This window comes from Octopus sinensis, linkage group LG28 (assembly GCF_006345805.1).
Source record: "Octopus sinensis linkage group LG28, ASM634580v1, whole genome shotgun sequence".
NCBI classification, from domain to species: Eukaryota; Metazoa; Mollusca; class Cephalopoda; order Octopoda; family Octopodidae; genus Octopus; species Octopus sinensis.
The window spans coordinates 4,193,145-4,214,394 of NC_043024.1; the positions used below are offsets into that span (position 1 = coordinate 4,193,145).

The 21,250-nt window shown below is 39.1% G+C and overlaps 2 protein-coding genes across 3 annotated transcripts; both read right to left on the reverse strand.

Moving 5' to 3' along the window:
• Nucleotides 1-205: 205 nt before the first annotated feature.
• LOC118768326 (zinc finger protein 239-like) lies at nucleotides 206-3,650 on the reverse strand. The gene is made up of 2 exons (XM_036514572.1): nucleotides 3,256-3,650; nucleotides 206-1,818 (listed from the first exon to the last, which is right to left on the reverse strand). The coding sequence occupies exon 2, from the start codon at nucleotides 1,767-1,769 to the stop codon at nucleotides 792-794; it is 978 nt and encodes a 325-aa protein (XP_036370465.1). The 5' UTR covers nucleotides 1,770-1,818; nucleotides 3,256-3,650; the 3' UTR covers nucleotides 206-791.
• A 2,872-nt stretch (nucleotides 3,651-6,522) lies between these two features.
• On the reverse strand, nucleotides 6,523-18,640 carry LOC115225601 (zinc finger protein OZF-like). 2 transcript variants are annotated; one of them, XM_036514560.1, is made up of 3 exons: nucleotides 17,898-18,640; nucleotides 7,366-8,531; nucleotides 6,523-6,910 (listed from the first exon to the last, which is right to left on the reverse strand). In XM_036514560.1, exons 1-2 carry the CDS (start codon nucleotides 18,314-18,316, stop codon nucleotides 7,367-7,369), a joined length of 1,584 nt encoding a protein of 527 aa, XP_036370453.1. In that variant the 5' UTR covers nucleotides 18,317-18,640; the 3' UTR covers nucleotides 6,523-6,910; nucleotide 7,366. The 2 variants fall into 2 exon arrangements, with proteins under 2 accessions (XP_036370453.1, XP_036370454.1); XM_036514561.1 differs by having other exon boundaries at nucleotides 7,366-7,644; nucleotides 17,263-18,640.
• Between the last annotated feature and the right edge of the window lie 2,610 nt (nucleotides 18,641-21,250).

Below are 21,250 nucleotides of genomic sequence, written 5' to 3' on the forward strand. Positions count from 1 at the left end.
AAGTGTCTTGAGCCAACTGAAGCCTTGTGAGTGAATTTGGTAGACGGAAACTGCAAGAAGCCTGTCATGTATTTTATATGTATGTGTGTGGACAGTGGACGTTAAATGATGATGATGAAGTACTGAGGCTGATTTGTTTGATTAAACCCTGCAAAGTGGTGGCCCCAGCAAGGCTGCTGTCCAATGACTGAAACAAGTAAAAAAATAAGAGAAAAATGCAAATATTTTATCACAAATTTTTACATAAATTTCTCAGTAATTTGTTCTTTCTGCTTCCATTTCTAGAGAATTCTTCAAACAAACCATTTCAATATTGTCTCCGTTGTGTGTGTTTGTTCTAATTACTATGACACACAAATGATTCCCCACAGATTCAACAATTAGGTTTTTCACCTGTGTGTCTTCGTTTATGTTTATTTAAGTCATTTTTACAGGTAAATGATTTCTCACAGGTGTCACAATGATACGGCCTTTCTCCAGTGTGGCTACGAATGTGAACAATAAGATCGGAATTATCGAAGTAGGATTTTCCACAGATTTCACAGTGGAATGTCTTATCTCCAAAATGTTCCCATTTGTGTCTTTTTAAATTATAATCATTAAAGTAAGACTTGCCACATGTTTCACAATGGAAGGCTTTTTCCCCAATGTGTTGTAGTTTGTGTCTTCTTAAACTACTGCTACGGAAGAAAGATTTCCTACATGTGTCACAATGATAAGGCCTTTCTCCTGTATGACTACGAATATGAACAATAAGATCGGAATTATCGAAGAAGGATTTCCCACAGACTTCACAACAGTAGGGGACTATCCCCAGCGTGCTTTTGTTTATGTGTATTCAAGTGGCTTTTATAAGTAAACGATTTCTCACAGACATCACAATGATAGGGCCTTTCTCCAGTGTGGCTACGAATGTGGGCAATAAGATTACAATTATCAAAAAAAGATTTACCACAGATTTCACAGTGAAACGTCTTTTCCCCATCATGAATCCTTTTGTGTCTTTTTAAATCACAATTATTAAAATAAGATTTTGCACATACATCACAATGAAAGGCCTTTTCCCCAATATGTTGCAGCTTGTGCCTGGTTAAATTACTCTTACAGTAGAAATATTTCTCACAGGTTTCGCAAAAGAAGGGTTTTTCCCCCGTGTGGACTCGTTTGTGACTCGTCAAAGAACCCTTAATGGCGAACGACATTCCGCAGATCTCGCAGTGGAATCGTTTTTCTCCCGTGTGTACCGTTTTGTGTTTAGCGAGATGAGACTTCATCAGAAAAGACTGTCCGCAGATCTGGCAATTATAGAGACTTCCTTCGATGTGTTTTCTCTTGTGAACTCGAACGGACTTGGTGGTGCTGAAAGATTCTCCACACATGTTACACTGGAATGGTTTTTCTCCGGTGTGAATTGCCTTGTGAATTTTCAAGGCAGTATTCCTAGCAAAAGACTTCCCGCATGTGTCACAACGGTAAGGTTTCTCTCCCGTGTGAACCCTCTTGTGACTCGGTAAGCAACTTTTATCTGCAAATGATTTTCCACACACATCACAGTGGAAGGGTTTTTCCCCCGTGTGGGTCCGTTTGTGAATAACAAGGCAAAAATTGTACGTAAAAGATTTTCCACATATTTCACAATAAAGATTCCGCTTTGACGATTTTTCTTTACGCGATAAAGTTTTCTTACAAGGGGATGTTCGTTTCTCATTGCCAGATGTCTGTTTAACTGAATCTATATTAAAAGTGTTCGAGTCTTTACAATCCTCCATATTAACTCTGAATAAATTCTTCAAAACTATTGTCTGTAGTTATACTGTATTTAATAATAATAATAATGAAATTATTGTATACAGTGCTCAGGTGCACCACAACTTGTCAGAAAGTGCGTATAAAGTATATCCAGTAATGTACATATGTCTGGGAAGTGAACAGTGTATGAGTCAGATACATGCATGTGTGTGTATGGAGGGGAGAAAATCAGGTGTAGTGTTGGTGAATCTCAGGAATATTGGAAGTTTTGAAGGATGCAGTGCTCCGACAACTAACAACTGATGCCGGCAGTTTGTTCCATGCTTCAACTCTTAGCATGAAAAAATGTTTCTGAAAGAAAATTTAATTATTTTGATAATAATAATAATGAAATTATTGTATACAGTGCTCAGGTGCACCACAACTTGTCAGAAAGTGTGTATAAAGCATATGCAGTAATGTACAAATGTCTGGAAAGTGAACAGTGTATGAGTCAGATAGATGCTTGTGTGTGTATGGAGGGGAGAAAATCAGGTGTAGTGTTGGTGAATCTCAGGAAGCATGGAAGTTTTGGAGGATGCAGTGCTCCGACAACTAACAACTGATGCCGGCAGTTTGTTCCATGCTTCAACTCTTAGCATGAAAAAATGTTTCCGAAAGAAAATTTAATTATTTTGATAATAATAATAATGAAATTATTGTATACAGTGCTCAGGTGCACCACAACTTGTCAGAAAGTGTGTATAAAGCATATGCAGTAATGTACAAATGTCTGGAAAGTGAACAGTGTATGAGTCAGATAGATGCTTGTGTGTGTATGGAGGGGAGAAAATCAGGTGTAGTGTTGGTGAATCTCAGGAAGCATGGAAGTTTTGGAGGATGCAGTGTTCCGACAACTAACAACTGATGCCGGCAGTTTGTTCCATGCTTCAGCAACTCTTAGCATGAAAAAATGTTTCCGAAAGAAAATTTAATTATTTTGATAATAATAATAATGAAATTATTGTATACAGTGCTCAGGTGCACCACAACTTGTCAGAAAGTGTGTATAAAGCATATGCAGTAATGTACAAATGTCTGGAAAGTGAACAGTGTATGAGTCAGATATATGCTTGCGTGTGTATGGAGGGGAAAAAATCAGGTGTAGTGTTGGCGAATCTCAGGAAGCATGGAAGTTTTGAAGGATGCAGTGCTCCGACAACTAACAACTGATGCTGGCAGTTTGTTCCATGCCTCAGCGTGTGTATGGAGGGGAGAAAATCAGGTGTAGTTTGGCAATCTCAGGAAGCGGAAGTTTGAAGGATGCAGTGCTCCGACAACTATCAACTGATGCGGCAGTTTGTTCCATGCTTCAGCAACTCTCAGCGTGAAAAAATGTTTCCTAAAGTCATGGAAGGAGCTGTGCTGTTTTCTGACTTTGTAAACATGTCCAAGGGTGTTAGATGGGTGGAGTTTGAAAAGGTGCTCAGAGTTATTGTTTGTAAGATGGTTGATAATTTTGATAATTTATGGTTCAATTTCTTGGATTATGATATTTAAACCATGGGACTCTCTTTACAAGCGGAGAAAACATGCAATGTAGATATATTTTCTATACAACACCTGGGATGTTTATTGCTGCCTGGGATATCTTAAGGTGACACATATTGTAGACAAGACTTGTATATACGTTAGTAATTGTGGATAAAGTTAAGAGAAGCTATAGTTTTAAAATAAAACGTTTGACATCACTTAAAAAGGACATTTAATTTGGATAGAAAATACGAGCATACAGACTCTTGCAGCTGTTTCTAGACTAGCTCCGCATAGCTCAATCGGTAGAGCATCAGACTTTTTTAGGCGGCGAGCTGGCAGAAACGTTAGTACGCCGGTCGAAATTCGTAGCCGTATTTCGTCTGCCGTTACGTTCTGAGTTCAAATTCCGGCGAGGTCGACTTTGCCTTTCATCCTTTCGGGGTCGATTAAATTAAGTACCAGTTACGCACTGGGGTCGATATAATAGACTTAATCCGTTTGTCTGTCCTTGTTTGTCCTCTCTGTGTTTAGCCCCTTGTGGGTAGTAAAGAAATAGGTATGTGGATCGTCGTATTGAATAAGGATTCCATTAGCTCTGTATTATATCAACGTAGAGATGTAAAAATGAGGGAATATTCCCAGTCGAGGATATTAGTATATTCCATTTGTCAAAACTGAGGGAAGGATTAGAGTAAAATAGGAAGGCGTTGGGTAATGAATTCCATTCATTGAAAACAGAGAAAAAGACAACAACGAAATTCACCGTTAGCAGGTGCGCTGGTGTATTATATCCTCCCTCATTAAAGAGCTTCAGCAGACGATTTTTATAACGAATTACCTCCCTTACACGTTGCTAGGCGAACATTTACCGCAAATCCTCGAGTATAACCCGCATTTTTTCCTCAAACTTTATCGGTCAAAATCCCAAGTGCGTACTATACACGAGGTTAAAAATGAAAAATATTTTCTAAGCAATATCCGAGTCTCTATTTGCTGTCCGGCAATGGAACCTTTTCGGTTTGAACGGCAGTTTTTTTAACAATTTCTAGGTAACTAAAACATTTTAAACTTCGTATACTGATAGAATGTGTTTATAAAACATCTTTTTCTCTTGGCTTTATTGAGAAAATTCTATAGTTTGTAAGATATTTGTTTTTTTTTTCTTCAATTTCTGCAATTTCAACCAATCAATGACATCCATTGAGGTAAAAAAACATTCTGTGCCGTATGAATATGTCCCTCGTTTAAGAAACAGATTGGGTTTATTTACATTTGTGAAGAAAAAAAGATACCCTTTCCCCCCACCCCTAACCCTAACCCTAAAACAGATTAAAATGCAATAGATCAATACTAGGGTCATAATTATGGGTGACAATTTCATACGACACCGCTAGAAAAACTGCCGTTCAAACTGAAAAGATCTCGGCAATGTTTATTCAGACGCATTTTGTGATGTCGGGCGCGAAAATACCTTAAGCTAAGCCTGAAAGCAATGAAGCCATAAAAGAATCATCCATAACTTGCAGTAAGCAACATTTATTAAACGTTATTACTGTTATTTCTTTATTTTCTGCAAACAAAATGCACAAAAAAGCTACACGTTTGCATTATGTTATTTATACAATAATAATAAAGGACGTTACCGTATACAGTTTTACAAACCAAGGACATTATATATATTTATATATTTGTATAATTCTCAAACCAAATGAATACCGAACTGAAGCAGTTTCCTAAATACTTATTCCTTTTATTACATATTTACTTCCAGCTTCCTAAAATAATTTTTATGTCTTTTAGTTGACCTTTGACCATTTGATGTTCATGTACATTTTGTAAGATTTTTCTCAAATAGGCGCAGGAGTGGCTGTGTGGTAAGTAGCTTGCTTACGAACCACATAGTTCCAGGTTCAGTCCCACTGCGTGGGACCTTGGGCAAGTGTCTTCTACTATAGCCTCGGGCTGACCAAAGCCTTGTGAGTGGATTTGGTAGACGGAAACTGAAAGAAGCCTGTCGTATATATGTACATATATATATATGTGTGTGTATCTGTGATTGTCTCCCCACCCAACATCGCTTGACAACCGATGATGGTGTGTTTATGTCCCCGTAACTTAGCGGTTTGGCAAAAGAGACCGATAGAATAAGTACTAGGCTTACAAAGAATAAGTCCTGGGGTCGAGTTGCTCGACTAAAGGCGGTGCTCCAGCATGGCCGCAGTCAAATGACTGAAACAAGTAAAAGAGTAAAGAGTAAAAAATATAACTTTAGTTACATATAAAAGCTGTACACAGTGTATACACTGTGACATTTGTATAGTAAATTTGGTGCAGTTAAGAAGGGTATCCAGCTGTAGAAGACAAGCCAAAGCTGACATTGGGACCTGACATAGCCTTGTGTATTGCTGGACCCTGTCAAACAATCCGACCCATGCCAGCATTGAAAATGGACACGAAATGATGATGATGATACAAATGTGGATGTTTTGTCATAAATTTTTACAGTAATTAGTTATTTTACTTCTATCCCTAAAGAATCATCATCATCATCATTGTTTAACGTCCGCTTTCCATGCTAGCATGGGTTGGACAATTTGACTGAGGACCGGCGAACCAGATGGCTGCACCAGGCTTCAATCTGATCTGGCAGAGTTTCTACAGCTGGATGCCCTTCCTAACGCCAACCAGTGTGTCTTTTATGTACCACCAGCACAAGGGCCAGTCAGGTGGTACTGGCAATGTTTGGCGAAACGAGCTGGCAGAAACGTGTGGCGGCGAGCTGGCAGAAACGTTAGCACGCCGGGCGAAATGCTTAGCGGTTTTTCGCCTGCGTTACGTTCTGAGTTCAAATTCCGCCGAGGTTGACTTTGCCTTTCATCCTTTCGGGGTCGATAAATTAAGTACCAGTTACACACTGGGGTCGATATAATCGACTAAATACCTTTGTTTGTCCCCTCTGTGTTTAGCCCCTTGTGGGTAATAAAGAAATAGGTACTGGCAATGTTTCCAAGAAATCAGCTCAATAATATTTTCCTGATGAGATCTATATTTGTTTCTTTAACAAGACACTTTTATAATAAAAATAATTTCTCTAGAAATTTCATGTCAATATAATTTTACGTTTGGATTTTCCAATCATGCTTAATGAGATAATGTCTGTAAGAAATCATTATGATAAATAACCCTGAAAAGATGATATTTTTTTTCCAGGATGCATTAGGGGACAATAAAAGTAAAACAGAAAATACTAGGTTTACATATTTAGAATAACGCTTTTATTTCCTCCATATCTATTCACACACAAGTTTATAATTCCCAACTGTTTTTGTAAAAGAGTGTCCTGGGTTCAGTCCCACTATGTAGCACCTTCAGCAAGTGTCTTCTACTACAGCCTCGGGATAACACAAAACCATGTATTTCTCTAGAAATTTCATGTCTAATTTTATGTTTGGGTTTTCCAATCATGCTTAATAAGAAGACAAGTTTATAATTCCTAGGTGTGTTTGTAAAAGTGTGTCTCACATATCAAGGTACATTGTAAATTGCGATACAAAATTTCAAAGAGAAACAATTCCAACGTAATTCACCATGAAAAATCTCCAATATTAAAAGATCACATTTATTACAAGGGAAGCATTCCTCATGAGTGGTTGTATACTGTCAATTTAACGTGACAGTAGGGGATTACACCACCGCTGTTTAGCCCTAGGAAGCATCGACGCTTCCTGATGGCTTCGACACATTTTTTTTTTTTTTCCTGTGTCCTTATATATTTACGAAGGGGAGACAAACACCCCCAGCAACCAGGCCTGCATCTAGAGACATGCATGTTTCAGGGTCTTTGCCCATCATCGGTCTAGAGTAGCAGAAGCCTGCCAGCCGCAGATATCTGTCCCGACTTCGTAAATATATATATCTAATTTTCAGTGACGTTTATTCACTGATTACCAAAAAAATGTGTCAAAGCCATCAGGAAGCGTTGATGCTTCCTAGGGCTAAATAGCAGTCACGTTGAATTGACAGTATACAACCATTCTATCGCCCCACCACCGTACATATCTCTATGAGATATTTAGAAATTTAATATTTCATTCCTCATGGATCATAACTCTAAGGCTTTCTCAAAGTGTTTTTTACGTTTGTGTTGAGTCAAATCGCTAAGAATTACAAATGATTTCTCACAGATGTCACAATGGTAAGGCCTTTCTCCAGAGTGACCCCGTTTATGTCTGTTCAGGTGACTACTACAGGTAAAAGCTTTCCCGCAGATATCACAAAAACAGGGCCTTTCTCCTGTGTGAGTACGAACGTGAACAATAAGGTTACAATTATCAAAGAAGGATTTTCCGCAGATTTCACAGTGAAATGTTTTTTCGCCATCATGTTTTATTTTGTGTCTTTTCAAATCACAATTATTAAAATAAGATTTACCACATAATTCGCAGTGGAATTCTTTTTTCCCAGAGTGTTGGAGTTTGTGCTTTGTCAAATTGCTTCTAGAAGAGTAATTTTTCCCACACGTTTCACAGTGGAACGGTTTTTCCCCGGTGTGGACTCTTTTGTGACCAACGAGTTGCGAATTGTTAATAAAAGATTTGCCACATGTTTCACAATCGTGAAGCTTCTCCCTCGAGTGTTTCCTTTTGTGGAGTGTAAGAAGATAGTTCTTAGCAAAAGATTTACCACATGTGTCACAATTATGAAGCTTCTCCCGAGTGTGTTTTCTCTTGTGGAGCGTAAAAAGGGAGTTCTTTGTAAACGATTTACCACATGTTTCGCAGTGGTAAGTTTTTACTTTCATGTGGCTTTTCATATGAGTAACAAGCGTTGACCTATTAATGAAGCATTTCCCACATAAATCACAAGGGTAAGGTCTCTCTCCGGTGTGTATTCGTTTGTGAATTCTTAAGGCGCTGCTAGTCACGAAAGATTTCCCACATGTGATGCACTGAAACGGTTTCTCTCCAGTATGGATTCTATTGTGATACGTCACGGATCGGTTACTGGCAAAGGACTTTCCACATATTTCACAGCAGAATGGTTTTTCCCCGGTGTGGCTCCGTTTATGAATAATAAGGGGATACTTATACGCGAACGACTTACCACATGTTTCACAAGAATACGGCTTTTCTCCCGTGTGGCTTCGTACATGGTCAACAAGCCGAGAATTATGACTGAATAATTTACCACATGTCTGACACGAAAAACATTTTTCGCCCGTGTGCATTTTTTTGTGAATCTTTAAATAACATTTATCCACAAATGATTTTCCACACGTGTCACACCTGTAGGGTTTTTCACCTGTGTGACTACGTTTGTGGAGGACAAGGTGAGCTTTCTGGTTCAGCAATTTCCCGCAAATTTCACATCGAAACGGTTTTTTACCCGTATGCAATCTTTTGTGCTTCGTTAAATTACTTTTATTCACAAAAGTTTTTCCGCAAATTTTACACTCAACATTACTCCGCTTTGAACTTCCGTTATCAGACAAAGGTTCCTTACCCTCGGATGTCTCTTTAACGAACCTATATCATCGGAAACGTTTGTGTCAGAAGTGTCCAACTCATTACCATCCTCCATATTCACTCTTGCAGAAATTCTTCAAAACTGGGGGTCGATAAATTAAGTACCAGTTGTGTACTGTGGTCAAGCTAATCAACTGGTCCCCTCTCCCAAATTTCAGGCCTTGTGCCTAGAAAAAAATTAACTGATCCTCTTGTATTTTCTTTTGCCCAAAGCCCAGGAACTTTTGCAAACCCCATCGAATATGAAATCAAATTTACGAGAAGGAGTTCTCGTGTCCCACTATGCAAAGTCTTCCCTACAGATTTAGGATTGCGTTTCTTGTCTTATGATATCCAAATCATGGCACTCAGCTTACATTAGAAGGTTCGTTGCTGGCTGGAATGTCTCCAAGCGGAACACATATTGCAGATGAGCGCTTCTGTATCTCCATGAATAATTGGGCATATGTTTGACAGAAATTATGTATCCTGGAAACAGAAGGAGAGCAGATACCCATAAGTGATTGGTAGCAGGTGTGCTGGTGGAATTGGTAGTCTTGTATGACGGGTTGTAATGGAACATTCAGCACAACTGTAAAAGGAAGAAAATATATGACTGTGTAAGATAAATGTTTAAGAGAGAAAACGTGTGTGTGTATATATACATACATGTACATATACACCTACAAGATTGTTAATTGCATATGGAATAACAGTTTACAATGTGGTGTTGCAATCATCATCATCATCATCATCATCGTTTAGATGATGATGATGATGATTGCAACACCACATTGTAAACTGTTATTCCATATGCAATACAAATAATCCATACTTTTCCATTTGAATGTCCCGCAGGAGTGGCTGTGTGGTAAGTAGCTTGTTTACCAACCACATGGTTCCGGGTTCAGTCCCACTATGTGGCACCTTGGGTAAGTGTCTGCTACTATAGCCTCGGGCCGACCAAAGCCTTGTGAGTGAACTTGGTAGATGGAAACTGAAAGAAGCCTGTTGTGTATGTGTGTGTAGGTTTGTGTCCCCCCCACCACAATTTCACTTGACAACTGATGCTGGTGTGTTTACGTCCCCCGTAACTTAGCAGTTCAGCAAAAGAATCCGATGGAATAAGTACTAGGCTTACAAAAAATAAGTCCTGGGGTTGATTTACTTGACCAAAGGCGATGCTCCAGCATGGCCGCAGTCAAATGACTGAAACAAGTAAAAGAGTAAACACACACAACGCCCAGTCTGGGAATCTAAACCGCGATCCTCCAACCGCAAGTCCGCTGCCCTAACCACTGGACCATTGCGCCTCCACTTGCTGCAGCAAGTGATGATAGTTGTATTACTGTTGGTGACAGTGATGGTCTTAATTGGGTTGATGGACTTATTCTATCGGACTCTTTTGCCGAACCGCTAATTTACGGGGATGTAAACACACCAGCATCGGTTGTCAAGCAATGTTAGGGGGACAAACACAGACACACAAACACACACACGCATATACATATATACGACGGGCTTCTTTTCAGTTTCCGTCTACCAAATCCACTCACAAGGATTTGGTCGGCCCGAGGCTATAGTAGAAGACACTTTCCCAAGATGCCATGCAGTGGGACTGAACCCGGAACCATGTGGTTGGTAAGCAAGCTACTTACCACACAGCCACTCCTGTGTTTATTGAGCGAAAACACATAAAGCTCCACGATGCTCCAGCAGAGGGTGGTGGCGACCCCTGTTGTACTGTTTCGCCCCAACTTTCTCTCACTCTTTCTTCCTGTTTCTTGTCCCCCGACTTCCTACGCAACCGCCGAGCCTGGATGCACATTCATCCATCCGTCGATGTTCTCGGTGTCGGGGAGGCTGACCTGCTTTCTCTTCTGCGGGTCTTACGAATAGCAAAGGACCACGTTTCGACTTCTTCCATCTTGCGAGCTCTGGGACGAAGACCGATTCGCTCAACAGCAACAGCAGCAGCTGCCACTGTCTGATTGAGTATTTTCACGACCAACAACAACAGTACCAAATATCAGTGTATGTATAACGTACATCCATCAAATGTATGGTGTATGTCACAATGCAATCAGAACATGGCTCTGATATGTGGATTTAAATCACGTTCTGACTTCAAATTCCGCCGAGGTCGACTTTGCCTTTCATCCTTTCGGGGTCGATAAAGTACCCGTTGTGCACAGGAGTCGATATAGTCAACGGCGGAGGTAAAGAATACGTACACCACCCGTTTTCGGCGTAACAAAAACCCTAACCCTAACCACAGGGTATGCGTATTCTTTACTTTCGCCTAATCAACCACCCCTTTCACCGAAATTGATGGCCTTGCACCATAATTTGGCACTAATTAAGAAGAATGGTCTCGGGGCGCGTACTCGCGCTAGCTAGTCGATCCTTACTTTGTGTTTTTGTATTTCATTTACTTTGTTTTTGGGCGATCCTTCGGTATAGGTGGCTTTGTTTACATTTCTGAAGATAACAGAAACCCTTTTCTCCCACCCCTAACCCTAACCCCCCCATATATATACAAAAAAAAAACCACTTCTTGAAATGTATTCGGTACCTATACCGAAGTAACGCCTGTTTTTGTGTTTTATTTACTTTGTGTAAAAAAATTTATTTATTTTGTTTTATGTTTTATTTACTTTGCTAGGAAGTCGTTGTAGGATCGACTAGTCACGACTAGCTAGAGCGGATGCGCGCACCGGGGCCACTCTTCTTAAGTAGTACCCCATAATTTGAACTCAGTATTTTAAGATTTAAATATCAAATATTTAACTTAAGAAGAGTGGTCCCGGTGCGCGCACTCACGCATCCGCTCTAGCTAGTCGTGACTAGTCGACCCTACAACGACTACGTAGCAAAGTAAATAAAACACAAAATAAATAATTTTATTTGAAACAAAGTAAATAAAACACAAGGAACAGGCGTAACTTCGGTATAGGTACCGGATACATTTCAAGAAGTGTTTTTTTTATATATATATATATAGGGGGTTAGGGTTTGGGGTGGGAGAAAAGGGTTTCTGTTATCTTCAGAAATGTAAACAAAGCCACCTATACCGAAGGATCGCCCCAAAACAAAGTAAATAATTTTTTTACAACAAAGTAAGGATCGACTAGCTAGCGCGAGTGCGCGCACCGGGACCACTCTTCTTAAGTAGTGCCAAATTATGGTGCAAGTCCATCAATTTCGGTGAAAGGGGTGGTTGATTAGGCGAAAGTAAAGAATACTGGTTTTCTGGATCTACCCAAGTTAAATGTTAAAAAAAAACCCCGAGAAGAATCTAGAAAAACCAAATGGATATTACGAAGCCAATGAAATAAAAACAAAAACAAAATTCCTGCAAATTGGCTTCGAAAAAGAAGCCGAACGTGACAACCCCGTCGTAGAATTTGGATTGCCTGAAACTTACCAAGTGGGTCGTGTCGTTAATAAATTTTCTCTAGCTTCAACGATTCCGGGTAACGTGGGTTAAATGGTCCTACGAGAACCACATTCAATGATGATCGATTTCTTTTCTCCTTTATATCCCGAATCGATCGGAAATCGAAGAAACATCAAAGAATACAAAAAGGTGATCGCGAAATAAAAAGCGACAGGAATCGGCGTCAATTCTTAATTAGGAACAGTAATAAGGGTGAATACAAAAGTCAACGTGGCTTGCCTGAAACGAAATCATTTCTTCACAATTGATAAAATGGGCGTTCACCACTAAATTTTCGTCTATATTTTCGATTAGGTTGAATTGATATTTATTTCTATACGTTGAATATTTGAAATACCGACTGGGAAAGGGGGGGGAGGGGGAGAGAGATGAGAATAATTTCAATTTAAGTTTTCTTTTACTATGTGAATATCACACTTTTTAAAGGAATAAATAGGCAGATCTTTTCGGTTTAAACGGCAGTTTCTGACATAATTTCCACGTAACTAAACACTTTTAAACTTCGTATACTGGTAGGATGTGTTTATAAAACATCTTTCTCTCTTGGCTTTATTGAGAAAATTCTATAGTTTGTAAGATATTTGTTGGTTTTTTTTTTTCAATTTCTGCAATTTCAACCAATCACTGACGTCTATTGAGGTAAAAAACAAACATTCTGTGCCGTATGAATATGTCCCTCGTTTAAGAACAAGATTGGGTTTATTTACATTTCTGAAGAAAAAAAGATACCCTTCCCCCCACCCCTTACCCTAAACCTAAAACAGATTGAAATGCAATAGATCGATACTAGGGTCATAATTATGGGTGACAATTTCATATGACACCGCTAGAAAAAACTGCCATTCAAACCGAAAAGATCCAAATATGCAAATACTCGTACATTACTTACAATTTTACACAAAGCGTCGGTTTTTATACGAATGATTTCTTTGTGAATCATGCCCTTAATTTATTTCATTCCCCATAAATTATACACTGAGAGAGAAAAATGTTTCTGAAACTCATAATCGCATGCTCCCATCCCTTTTCTCTACACAGCACAGTACCTTGATTTTCGACAACTATGAATGAATGCATGCATGCATGTATATATATATATATATAAAAGTTTGGATTTTATTCCCTCAAATAATAAATATTATATATATATATATATTGTTGTATTTCGGAATGGTCATTTTGCCAGTTTAGCCAATAAAAACACACGCACTATATATTTGGTGTTATTTTGCTTCAGTGTTATTTATTTTTTACATTAATCTTAATCTTATTTCGGCCAGAGTTCTTTTGTCACACTCCTGTGACCTCATCAGTGGTCCTTTGCTTTCTTCTTTCTTATTTGTGTGTCTCTCCTTACTAACGATCAGCCATTTTGTATTTCTATTGTATTATTGGCTAAACTGGCAAAATGACCATTCCGAAAAACAACAATATCTGTTTCAACACACGACTTCACATAAAAAATCTTGCACAACAAATATATATACATATATATATATATATATATATATATAGGTAAACAGTAAAAATAATTACAGACATGGACAAGAACATGAAACACCACAGAGACGACACAAGAACCACAGGACGGGACATTCGAAGCCCTCAGTCATCAGTCAAGAACCAGATCATCTTAGCAATTTCGGCTGATTAATCTTGAGATTGCTCCGATATGGCCAGCCAGCCAAGGGAAATCTAAGCCAAGCGCATTAGATCCCCTGGAAGAAAGCTTCGAATGTATACAACACGAGGACGGAAAACGAACGAAGTACACGAACAAAAATACAGAATACGTGACACCAATAAGAATACAAAAACGTAAAAACAATAACGGTAAAAATAAAAAAAAAAATAAACAACAAAACAAAACCAGGACGTGGGACAAGGGTCTTTCGACAGGACGAGTTGAGTATGGGGCTGGCTTGTGAAGTTGTGCCTAATGGCCACGGGGAGACGAACAAATACGTGTTGCTTCTGCGGCTGCTGAAAACGTAAAGAGCGCTCAACGGCGGCTAGCTGTCACGTGAGAACAGAAGACAGGAGAAAGGGACAGATGAAAAGAGAGAGAAGGTGGACGAGGGAGGAGAAGAAAGAGACAGATCGAGGGGGCTGGAGGTGAGAGAGATAGAGAAACGTAGAAGGGGGGGGGGAAGATGGATGGGGGGGGGGAAGAAAGGAAGGGGAATAAGGGAGGAGAGAGAGAGAGAGAAAGAGACAGATTAAGAGTCGTATCAATGCTAGAGAAAAAATATACTTATCGTATAAGGTCAATTGTGGATACGTAGCCGCCGATTATATAGGTAAACAGTAAAAATAATTACAGACATTATATATATATATATATATACAGGGGTTGGACAAAATAATGGAAACACCTTAAATTTTCAAACAAATTTATTTGAATATGGGGTAGGACCACCTTTGGCAGTAATAATTTTATTTTCTCCAGTCTGTGTTCACATATATGTTTATAATTTCCAAATGCTTTTCTAAAACAGTTTCTCTCAAATAAGACCAGGTTTTTAGCCTGAGTGTTGAGGACTCAAAATGATTAAATGTATTTCACCACAAAAAAAAATTTAGAAAAGAGACACATCAAGTGTAGGAAGAGAATATTCAATATTTTACCAAATTTGTCACAAAAGCTATTTAAAATGTTGAGGACTCAAAATGATTAAATGTATTTCACCACAAAAAAAAATTTAGAAAAGAGACACATCAAGTGTAGGAAGAGAATATTCAATATTTTACCAAATTTGTCACAAAAGCTATTTAAAATGTTGAGGACTCAAAATGATTAAATGTATTCACCACAAAAAAAAAATTAGAAAAGAGACACATCAAGTGTAGGAAGGAAGAGAATATTCAATATTTTACCAAATTTGTCACAAAAGCTATTTAAAATGTTGAGGACTCAAAATGATTAAATGTATTTCACAACAAAAAAAAATTTAGAAAAGAGACACATCAAGTGTAGGAAGAGAATATTCAATATTTTACCAAATTTGTCACAAAAGCTATTTAAAATGTTGAGGACTCAAAATGATTAAATGTATTTCACCACAAAAAAAAATTTAGAAAAGAGACACATCAAGTGTAGGAAGAGAATATTCAATATTTTACCAAATTTGTCACAAAAGCTATTTAAAATGTTGAGGACTCAAAATGATTAAATGTATTTCACCACAAAAAAAAATTTAGAAAAGAGACACATCAAGTGTAGGAAGAGAATATTCAATATTTTACCAAATTTGTCACAAAAGCTATTTAAAATGTTGAGGACTCAAAATGATTAAATGTATTTCACCACAAAAAAAAATTTAGAAAAGAGACACATCAAGTGTAGGAAGAGAATATTCAATATTTTACCAAATTTGTCACAAAAGCTATTTAAAATTTTTCAAAGAATATTGACGTTTTCGTTTCATATTTTTGGTGAATTAGTGAATTATTTTACAAAACTGAATACTATTATTGTTTAATAAGTGTTGATATACTGAAACAAAAAGACAACTTATTTTTTAAATCTCTTTAATTTATAGCTAGTTTATAGATTCAATTGTTTTTTTTTCTTCGGTTATTTGTCTCTACAACACTTGGAACCTTCTGTGCCCATCTCTCACTAATTCCCTGAATATCCAACGTTTGGCAGAAACATTAGCACGCCAGGCGAAATTCTTAGCTGTATCTTGTCTGTCTTTATATTCTGTGTTCAATTTCCGCTGAGATCATCCTTTCGGGGTCAATAAATTAAGTACTAGTTCTGTACTGGGGTCGATCTAATCGACTGGCCCCCCTCCCGCAAAAGTTCAGGCCTTGTCCCCTAGAAGAGAAAAGAATTAACTGATCCTCCTGTATTTTCTTTTGCCCAAAGCCCAGGAACTTTTGCGCACCCCATCGAATATGGTGGTAGACTTATGGTCACATTACTAGCACTCGAGCCCCGTGCTAGTAGGGTGCTAAGAACACCATCCGAGCATGATCATTGCCAGAGTGGCTATCTGGCCTCCGTGCTGGTGGCATGTAAAAGACACCATTTGAGCGTGATCGTTACCAGCATCGCCTTACTGGCACCTGTGCTGGTGGCATGCGTAAAAGATTCGAGCGAGGTTGTTGCTAGTACTGCCTGACTGGCTCCGTGCCGGTGGCAAGTAAAAGCACCCACTACACTCTCGGAGTGGTTGGCGTTAGGAAGGGCATCCAGCTGTAGAAACTCTGCCAGATCAAGTTTGGAGCCTGGTGCAGCCATCTGGCTTCCCAGTCCTCAGTCATTCGTCCAACCCATGCTAGCATGGAAAGCGGACATTAATGACGATGATGATTTCTCACGTTGTGATATCAGTGCCGATGGCACGTAAGAGAGCCATCCGAACGTGGCCGTTGCCAGCGCCGCCCCGACTGGCCTCCGTGCCAGTGGCACGTAAAATGCACCATCCGATTGTGGCCGTTGCCAGCCTCGTCTGGCACCTGTGCAGGTGGCATGTAAAAGCACCCACTACACACTTGGAGTTGTTGGCGTTAGGAAGGGCATCCAGCTGTAGAAACATTGCCAGATAAGACTGGGCCTGGTGCAGCCATCTGGTTCGCCAGCCCTCAGTCAAAATCGTCCAACCCATGCCAGCATGGAAAATGGACGTTAAATGAAGAAGATGATGATGATGATTTCTCATGTCCCACTTTTCAAATTCTTACCTACAGTGTGCGTCCGTTTGTGTTTAGTCAAATGACTGTTACATATAAAAGATTTCCCGCAGATTTCACAATAATATGGCCTTTCCCCCGTGTGCCTTCGGTTGTGCGTGTTCAAGGAGCTTTTACAAGTAAACGAATTTCCACAGATGTCACAATGATACGGCTTTTCCCCGGTGTGTCTTTGTTTGTGTTTATTCAAACTACTTTTACTGACAAAAGATTTCTCACAGATGTCGCAATGATAAGGCTTTTCTCCAGTGTGACTACGGATGTGGGCAACAAGATTACAATTATCAAAGAAAGATTTTCCGCAGATTTCACAGTGAAACGTTTTCTCGCAATTATGAATCCGTTCGTGTCTTTTTAAATCATCATTATTAAAGTAAGATTTTCCACATATTTCACAGTGGAATTCTTTTTTCCCAACGTGAATTATTTTGTGTCTGGTTAAATTACTGTTTGAGGAGAAATATTTCCCACAAATATCACACTGCGAGGGTTTGTCCCCTGTGTGGACCCTTTTATGAGCAACCAGTAAATAATTATTTAGGAAGGACTTGCCACAGATTTCACAGTGAAATGGTGTGTCCCCAGTGTGAACTCTCTTGTGACCAACGAGGAGAGAATTATTCAAGAATGATCTCCCACAGACTTCACAGGTGTAACGTTTACCTTCGGTGTGTAATCTCTTGTGGACTCCGAGAGAATATATATTAGCAAATAATTTCCCACAGGTTTCACAGTGGTGAGATTTTTCCGCGCTGTGGGTCCTCTTGTGTTTCGTTAAGAAGCTCTTATAAGCATAAGACTTTCCACATATTTCACACCTGTAGGGTTTTTCACCTGTGTGGCTACGAATGTGGAGGACAAGGAGGTAATTGTAAGCGAATAATTTTCCGCATATTTGACAGGAGAATGGTTTTTCCCCGCTGTGCCTCTTTTTGTGGGCCTTTAAATAATAATATTCCACAAAAGACTTTCCACATATTTCACAGTTGTAAAGTTTTTCTTCCGTGTGAATTTCCTCGTGAGCATTCAAAGTACTTTCATCAACAAATTTTTTTCCACATATTTCACAGCGGAAAGGTTTTTCCTCAGTGTGACTACGTTTGTGGACAACAAGATGAGACTCCCGATTCAATGATTTTCCGCTGATTTCATACCGAAGTGGTCTTTCCCCAGCGTGTAACCTTTTGTGTTTTTTTAAATTACTGCAATTTACAAAAGATTCCCCACAAATTTCACAATTAATAGTTCTCTGTAATGAACTTTCATTATCAGATAATGGTTTCTTACCATGAGATAATGGTTCCTCAGCACCAGATGTCTGTTTAACCGAATCTATATTCCCAGAAATATCTGTGTTAGAAGTGTCTGAGTGATTACCATCCTCCATATTAACTCTGGAGGAATTCTTGAAAACTGATGTCTGTGGATATAATCTATTACAGTTCAATTTCTTGTCTTATGATTACCCATCTCATGGGACTTTGTTTACAGGTGGAGGAAATATACAATGTAGATTTATTTTTTGCAGAACACTCAGAATGTTTGTTTCTGGCTGGGAAACCTCCAAGTGGCACACATGTTGTGGACAAAGACACTACGTTAATAATTGCAGATAGAGTGAAAAGAAGTTAAGTAGTTTGAAGTCTTAGAGAAAGAAGGCATCCATAAATAACTGGTAGCAAGGATTCTGGTGGAATTGGTATTTTCTTATGACCCCATACACTAGCTGGCTTCCGGTATGCAGAGTTCTTGACTGGTAGCACTTGCATATGCAAGTTGTTTGCAAAACATCTATATATATATATATATATATATATATACCGGAGTAAACACATAAATGTGAAACAAGGTGGAAAAAAAAGTATTCAAATACCAGGGGTAGAGTAAGCAAAAACTGTCCGACGAACGGCAACGTGAAACTCAGAGTAACAGGTTTTGTTGAATTTTCTGCAGCCTAAAATAAAGTATATATATATATATATATATATATATATCACTGTGATCACTGTGACTGACCAGGCTATCAGATGTTGCTACACATCGCTGGTCACAATGTGTTTCGCATTGTTTTAGCCTTCGAATGACGCCACCCCACTGGCTATATATATATATTTGGCTTAGATTTTCCTTTGGGGGCTGCCCAGATCGGAGCAATCTCAAGATTAATCAGCCGAAATTGCGAAGATGATCTGGTTCTTGACTGATGACTGAGGGCTTCGAATGTCCCGTCCTGTGGTTCTTGTGTCGTCTCTTTGGTGTTTCATGTTCTTGTCCATGTCTGTATTTATTTTTTACAGTTTACATATATATATATATATATATATATATATATATATATATATATATATCTTTTCTATGTAACACTAGAATATCTATTACAGGCTGAGACGTCTCCAAGTGGCACACATGTTGTAGACAAAACGACTTGTATATCTACGTTAATAATTATGAATAGAGTTAGCTGAAGTTATCTACAATGAAAGCAAAGTGAGAGAGACAACATCTGTAGTTATCTACAATGAAAGCAAAGTGAGAGAGCCAACATCTGTAACTGACTGGCAGCAGACGTCCTGGTGCAATCGGTATCTTTGACTGGTTGGTTGTAATGGTACGCTGAACACATCTGTAAAGGAAGAAAATATATGATTGCATAAGATAGATGTTGAAAAGCGGTGACGTGAGTCTGCATAAACATACATATATACACATACAGGCGCAGGAGTGGCTGTGTGGTAAGTAGCTTGCTTACCAACCACATGGTTCCGGGTTCAGTCCCACTGCGTGGCACCTTGGGAAAGTGTCTTCTGCTATAGCCCCGGGCCAACCAATGCCTTGTGAGTGGATTTAGTAGACGGAAACTGAAAGAAGCCTGTCATATATATGTATATGTATATATGCGTGTGTGTGAGTGTGCATTTGTGTATGTGTGTTTGTCCCCCTAGCATTGCTTGACAACCGATGCTGGTGTGTTTACGTCCCCGTCACTTAGCGGTTCGGCAAAAGAGACCGATAGAATAAGTACTGGGCTTACAAAGAATAAGTCCCGGGGTCGATTTGCTCGAATAGAGGCGGTGCTCCAGCATGGCCACAGTCAAATGATTGTAACAAGTAAAAGAGTAAAAGAGAATACATACGTTGGATTGTAAACCACATGTGGTAGAAAAGTTTAAAACGTGTTGTGAAGCTAATATAAATAATACTCTCTTTTACTTGTTTCAGTCATTTGACTGCGGCCATGCTGGAGCACCGCCTTTAGTTGAGCAAATCGACCCCGGGACTTATTCTTTGTAAGCCCAGTACTTATTCTATCAGTCTCTTTTGCCAAACCGCTAAGTTAACGGGGACGTAAACACACCAGCATCGGTTGTCAAGCAATGCTAGAGGGACAAACACAGACACACACATATATATATATACATATATACAACAGGCTTCTTTCAGTTTCTGTCTACCAAATCCACTCACAAGGCATTGGTCAGCCCGGGGCTATAGCAGAAGACACTTGCCCAAGATGCCACGCAGTGGGACTGAACCGGGAACCATGTGGTTGGTTAGCAAGCTACTTACCACACAGCCACTCCTGTGCCTACATAAATTTATAAATTTTTAATTATCATTTTGTATCAAATGACACCAAAATCATGTTGTGCTGTCCCCTCTATGTAAACCCTTTATGGGGAATAAAGAATCATGTGTTTACTTCGCAAGTTGTGAAACTTGGGTTTTTGTGATCATGTGTATGCTGTAGTATGGACAGGAACATAGAGCCAACTTGGGAAGTCTGTCACATAGACATTGAGCATTCTTCAGCAAGCTTAGGACAACGAGGCAATGTGACATACACCAAGGTTTCGAGTGGTATGGGTGCTTAAAAAAACAGAGGAACGTCCCTGGAGGTCTGTCAGTCGAGAGCTCTACTGCGATGTTTTGAAGCATTTCCAGGTGGACGTTGGGTATGTGGAGCGCGAAGAATTGAATTCTTCATGATGACAATACACCCTGTCACCAAGCTCTCTGCACTCATGAGCTTCTCGCCAAAAACAACATGGTGTTGCTCCTGCGCCTACCCTATTCGCCAGATGCAGACATCCATCTCTTCACCAAGATGAAAATGCAGCTCAAAGGTCGTCGTTTTAATTTTGTTACCGAGATCCAGAGTGAATCATAAAAGGTCCTTGATTCGCTTATGGAAAACGACTTCCAGGCCAAATTCCAAAAGTGACTGGAATGCTGGGACCGGTGTAATTGCTTCACAAGGTTGCTATTTCGAACGAGTTTTTTTTAAACTCAAGTAAATATGTGATAAGCTTCTTTCAGTTTC